Source organism: Brachypodium distachyon, chromosome 1, assembly GCF_000005505.3.
Source record: "Brachypodium distachyon strain Bd21 chromosome 1, Brachypodium_distachyon_v3.0, whole genome shotgun sequence".
Classification (NCBI taxonomy): domain Eukaryota; kingdom Viridiplantae; phylum Streptophyta; class Magnoliopsida; order Poales; family Poaceae; genus Brachypodium; species Brachypodium distachyon.
The window spans coordinates 66,401,459-66,407,471 of NC_016131.3; the positions used below are offsets into that span (position 1 = coordinate 66,401,459).

General features: G+C 44.4%; 1 protein-coding gene across 1 annotated transcript; it reads left to right on the forward strand.

The window, feature by feature from the left end:
* Positions 1-1,252: 1,252 nt before the first annotated feature.
* LOC104581817 (protein DENND6B) lies at positions 1,253-5,952 on the forward strand. Its single transcript, XM_010230544.3, has 3 exons — positions 1,253-3,030; positions 3,136-3,328; positions 5,655-5,952. Exons 1-3 carry the CDS (start codon positions 1,529-1,531, stop codon positions 5,847-5,849), a joined length of 1,890 nt encoding a protein of 629 aa, XP_010228846.1. The 5' UTR covers positions 1,253-1,528; the 3' UTR covers positions 5,850-5,952.
* Positions 5,953-6,013: the final 61 nt, after the last annotated feature.

Here is a 6,013-nt window from a genome sequence, read left to right on the forward strand (position 1 = left end):
TCTAGTGTAGGCATGGCTCACTCCATGCAGTCAGTGATTCTCGTGGCTCTTTTTGGTGTTTTGGCTTTTTTTTCTCCTTGTAGATTCATTGACAAAGTAGCAATTTCACGGCTTGCCTTGAAAGGGTGTGTCCCGGTCATGATGCGTTCAACGATTTTAAGTCTCACCATTTGCGGTGGACGACTCATCCGGCTTTTCAAAATCTCCAAAATCTATGAAGTTAGTGCAGCTTGTGCAAAGATGGTATCCTGCAAATTTCGTCACCAAATACCCGGAGGATTGTGAAAATGTGAAAGTTGGATGCTAATGGCGTTGATTTCGAAGGACCATAGTTTTGTCGATGATCTTCATTTATGTTTATCTCAATTTGTGTCGATCTAGTGCACTTTCTTTTATGAAATAAAGCCAAATCGTTGTTTTGAAAAGAAAAAAAAACTAAATACATGTGACTCTAAATAAAAGCTAAATACATGTGTGTTGCTACGGATTAAAAGATGTATTGTCTTACATGAGTTGTGCAAATATTCATGTCTATGTATTTTTCAATTTTTACTAAATAGCAAGCATGAGATCGTAGTATATATGTACCACACAGAATGTGTGCCAATTACAATTATTTCTTAACAAGCTAGACAGTAATCTCGGTTGAGTGAACAGAGCAAGGTAAAAAATAATCTCGGCGGAGTAAACGGATGACCACAAGTCTTTTGTAAGAGTAAAGATTACGCGTAATACAACGGTTTTGGTTGTTTTGTGATGCACGATGCATCCCACCTAGCGATAGGCTAGGCACTGTGTCATCATCCAAGACTCTTTGGTTTGCAGTGACTTTAAGCACACAAAATTCAAACAGATATATGGCTTCAAGCTGCTTCTAGAAGCTGCTCTCACTTAACTTCCTGGAGAAACCGCATCATAGAGTTAGCTAGACTTTTAAATTAGTTTAGACCTAACTAGGTTGATAACATAATCAAATTTAGGCGGCGGCTTCTTCAAAAAGCTGCGGGAGGACAATTTCTCGAAGAAGCCGGTCCAAAAAACCGAAAAAAACTGGCCATATAAATAGATGGCATAACATGTTAAACTATATATGCATCTGAAGGGCTATGTCGAAATATGTTGCCTCACACTTCCAATAAAACAGGTTATGACTTATGAACCGAGACGAGTGGTGTAACCGAACACGTACGCCACACCCGTAACGGCAAGTCGCCAAGCAACAAAACAGAACTGTACCGGAAAGCCACGCCAATCCACGCTCACGCACAGCCCAGCCCAGCCAGGCAGATCATCCCCAGCAGTCGGAGATCACGGCGGGCAGCCCCGTCCGATCCGCCCGCGACCTTTTCCCCATTTCCTCGCCCAGCCCGTCCGCGGCTGTCTGCGCCGCCGCCTGCCGCGGCGTCGCTCCTCCCAACCCAAGTCCAACAACAGCGTCCCTAATCGGCCGCGCGTCTCCATACATATCCCCACGGACATCTCCCGGAAAGCTGAATCCGTTTCGCCAACAGCAGCCGCGGGGAAAAGGATGAACCGGATCCCGTCCGTCTCGCTGCGCGGCGACGCGGCCGAGGCGGACGCGGCGGCGCTGGCGCGGTGGGCGCGGGCGTTCTGCGTCATCCGGTTCGACCTGGAGCGAGGGCAGCTCGTGGAGGCCTGCTTCCCGCCCGACGCGCTCGCCCACGGCGGCCTCGACCGCCTCGTCGCCTTCTCCTCCTTCCCCGACTCCATGTCCCACCACCTCCCGCGCCATCGCTCCTCCGTCCACGACTCGCTCTTCTCCTTCCGCATCCCGGACCCTTCTCCTTCCGCTTCCGCCGGGGCCTCCCGCCGCGGCTTCCTCTACGGCTTCGTCTTCAACCGCCAGCGCCAGGACGAGCGCCTCCCCCGCGGCGGCGAGCAGAAGTCTGTCGTCATACTCTCCCACGCGCCCTACTCGTCCCTGTTCCGGCTGCTGCTGCAGATCCTCGGCCCTCTCTGCTTCGACATCGGCCATACCGCTCTCTCGATGGTGGCATCACATGTTGCTGCCTGGCCCGCGCCAGCCCCTGGGTGCCCCATGGAGCTCCCCATTGGCAGTGCTGCTCTCCGAGTGCATCTCCCGCCTGCCGCTGACGACCCCGGCCCGCCACCAGCGCTGTTACCGGCGAACCCCTCGGTGCCATACGGGCTCTTCCACGATGCCGACCTGTTTGCCGCCTTTCGCGGCTTGCTCCTCCACCTGTGGACGCTCTGGGAGCTCATGGTGGTTGGCGAACCCATACTGGTTGTCGCCCCATCGCCCCCTCAATGCTCTGAGGCTGTGGCTGGGCTTGTTAGCCTTGTTGCTCCAATTTTGTACAGTGTGGATTTCCGGCCATATTTTACTATTCATGATCCAGATTTTGCTCGCCTGAATGCACTTGCAGAAGGCGAAGTGTTCCCGCCGATGGTGCTTGGCGTGACAAACTTGTTTTTCTTGAGGAGTCTTAAGAGCATTGCCAATGTTGTGTCTGTGGGAAGCCCGAATCCAAATTCTACTAGGGTGCTCCCAGCGGGTGGTCAATCGCCAGCATCAGCAAATGGAGCCAATGGGACGCCTGGGAAGCTCAAGCTTGACAAGCTTGCTATCAATAAGTTCTCTCCAACTGGTCTATTGAATTCCATCAAGTTGAGAAGAGAAGGCCCTCTTTCTCTCATGACAGAGCATAGAGAGGCACTATGGAGCACATATGTGACAACCACAAAGCCAGATACGTCTGTTCTAAATAGGCTTATTGATGCTGGTGCTTCACCGAGGATTGAGGAGTCCATGTCGGTTGTCAACAACGAGATTTTGCGACGGCATTTCTTGGAGCTAACAACAAACTTCTTAGCCCCTTTTGGGCCATATTTGAGAACCACCACACCATTGGAAGGGAGTTCTCCGTTTGTTGATCCACCATTACTTCCACCATTTCATGCAGATGAGTTTGTCAATGGTTTGGCTGCTAGAGGCCCAGGGAAATTTTTGTCCAAAAGGATGAGATCCAATTGGTTGGATCTATATAGGTGAGCTGCTAGTATATTTGTTTGGCGAAACAATTTACTCATTGAAGTTTGAACTACTTGGAAAATGAGCAATTATGAGCTATGTTTTTCATTTATACTTATCAGGAAGTTCTTGGAAGGCCCTAACTTCATGCCTTGGTTCCGACAAAGACGTTCAGCTGCAGAGCAAGATCAACAGAGGCTCTGGAAGCAAGCCCGCATGAATGTTGACATTGAAAAGTTAATGTCAAAGATGTCTGAGTTGGAGAGGATTGATTCTTTTAATGTTATTGAGCGATATCTTCTCAAAGAGATGGAGGTAATTTTCTTTTTTTTCTGATACTTTCTTAAGTTAACTATCACTAACGAAAACAGTATTCAACATTGCATGTCTAGACATTTATCTAGCAATTAACTGTGGAAATTTAAGTCAGATAATCATTAATGGCCCTATGTTCTTATGACAAAGATAAGCCCAGGAACAACTCACAATATCAGTATAGAGGCATAACTAAGACTTGTCAATTTTTATCATACTGTTTTGTCCTTCGAGAAGGGCTGCCTGAATCTGTTACGGGGTTTAGGAGCAAACAAAGCAGGAAAAACACCTGAGTTAGATGGGAACAAAGAGGAAATTAAGGAAGTAATATAATAGTCACTAGGAGAGGAGATCTTTAAATTAGTTGAGCAGCAGAAAGAGGCGTATCCGTGTAGGACCCTTTCTACCACAATAGGGATTAGGACCTGTGGTTTTAGAAGAAGACAAGTGCCCTACCCCTGTTAGTTACCTACCAAGATCCATAGCAAAATGAGACTTAAATTTGAACTCTTATTGGTGATGTAGGATGCAACATAGAGCAGTTATGCCTGGTACTATGTGGACTTGATTTGGTTGAATTATCCTTTCCGCGTATGACATATCCAGCTTTAGGAACTAAAACATCTGCAGTGTTATGTTGCAATAATGATTTTATAGTTTATTTTTGAACAGCTTAGGTTCTGAAAAAGTTTTACGGACCACTGTGAGTTGCCACATAATACTAAAATGGACATGAATTTTGTTCTTCCATTTAATCACGCACGCTGTTAATAAGTCACGCAGAACATACCTATAGGAATGAGGCTCCTACTTGGTAATAGGCTAATACCGTCATGCACACCTATAGGAACGTTTCACCTGAAAACTACAACAGGAGCAGCAGTTCGTTGTATTTGTAGTTTAGCAGTTGCTTTTTCTGGCTTTTGTCTTTGCTCTCTTCTTCTTTTTTTAGTTTGTAGGGTTTTGGTTTAGCTTAGCTGTTTTGGTTTTCCTTCATTGGTTTTAGGTGCTTTAGCTTTGTAACCTTTGTGCTTTCTCACCGTTCTTCTAATAAATGGCACGCATTTAGACGTGTGTGCAAGAAAAAAAGCATTGCGGCGATTTTGTGTTGTAAAACTTATTTCAATCGGTTGGTGCTTGTGCTTTAAATTAGATTCTATTATGGACATAAGATTAACCATATTACTAGGATTTGATCATTTTGAGTATGGACTATTCTGGTATATGAATCAGGTTTTAGTTTAATGAATCCCAGGCGAGATAAGTCCATATTACAACCCTGAACTAACCACAGAGTTTAAATTACCCCCCTCAACTCCAATTCTGGTTCGAACACAACCTCCAACTATTCATACTGTTTAAATTACCCCCCTCACCCAGTGAAAAGATGGTTTTAGCATACGTGACAGGTTTTGACCGAGTTGGCTGCCAAATTTTCTCATCAATCCTTAGTCGAAATGCGCTGAAATTTTAACAGTAGGCTAACGACAACATATTTTCTGTAAAATTTTCAATTTTTTCTGGGAACATTTATTTTTGAATTCAAAATTTCAGCGTGAAACAAAATATGTCATATTCTACTGATTGTTTGCCCATTGAAGCTGAAATTTAGGCAGTAGGTCGAGAACATGATTTTTTTTATTTTCTCCATCTTTTACAAAATTTTCTGGACTAAAAAAACGTTAGTTGACCCGGTCAAAATCTGCTAAGTTTGTTAAAACCATCTTTTGACTGGGTTGGGGGGGGGGGGGTAATTTAAACGGTATGAATAGTTCAAGCTTGTTTTCTAACCGGTATTGGAGTTCACGGGGGTAATTTAAACTCCGTGGTTAGTTTAGGGTTGTAATATGAACTTATCTCATCCCCGGCTTTGTGCATTTGCCATCGGGGATTTCTTCTGTCTTTATCCTGTGCATAACCACCTGTGGTAGTACCTCCATTAGATTAGGATGCTAAAGAAGAAAAGAAAATAATACAGTAATAAGACCTGTCTACTAGCCTACCATCCCCTCTCTCCTGTGCTTGCTAGACTGAAGATTTCCATACCATATATGAGTAATTCTTTCTTGAATTCTGATAGCATGACCACAAGAATCATGATTCACTGTACTAACCACCGTGATATAGTCCGTTGCTGCAAGATAGCATTGGCATTGTTTAATTATTATTTTCAATTTGTATGTTCAAATGTTTCAGCATGTAGAGATCAAAGAAGGAATATCTTCTCAGTTGACTTGTTCAACATACCTATTCCGCCTTCTTTGTTTTGTAGAAAATGGATGTCCTGATGATTGATTCTTTTCTCTTTCCATTGTTTGCTGTCCAGAATTCTGGAACAGCTTCTGCTGAGTCAACAGCAGCATGTCAGAAACTGAAGACAGATCTCCAAGTAGCATTCAGTGTCCTCCCAAAGGACATGCAGCAGCTGCTGCTGTCCAACCCTAAAAGAGCCGTGCTTCTTCAAGGCAGCCAAGAAAAAGTCCCAGGGTTCGATCACATTGTCTCTCAGACAAGTTTGTAGCGTTTTTTTTCTTTTTCTTTGTAACATTACTATTGCAATTCTTTTATCCACAGTCCAAAATTCAATCATTTTTTTATACATGGCTGCTGGCTTTGACTAACAATGTTCATATCTCCCTTTCTCTCTTGCTCTACATAATTTCCGTTTTTTTTAAACTAACTTTT

What these genes read in the sequence shown, in the direction of transcription:
- LOC104581817 (XM_010230544.3), top strand. Translation starts at nt 1,529, where the DNA reads ATGAACCGGATCCCGTCCGTCTCGCTGCGCGGCGACGCGGCCGAGGCG. An exon ending in AATTGGTTGGATCTATATAG is followed by an intron (nt 3,031 to 3,135) that starts GTGAGCTGCTAG and finishes TATACTTATCAG; the next exon opens with GAAGTTCTTGGAAGGCCCTA. An exon ending in ATCTTCTCAAAGAGATGGAG is followed by an intron (nt 3,329 to 5,654) that starts GTAATTTTCTTT and finishes TTTGCTGTCCAG; the next exon opens with AATTCTGGAACAGCTTCTGC.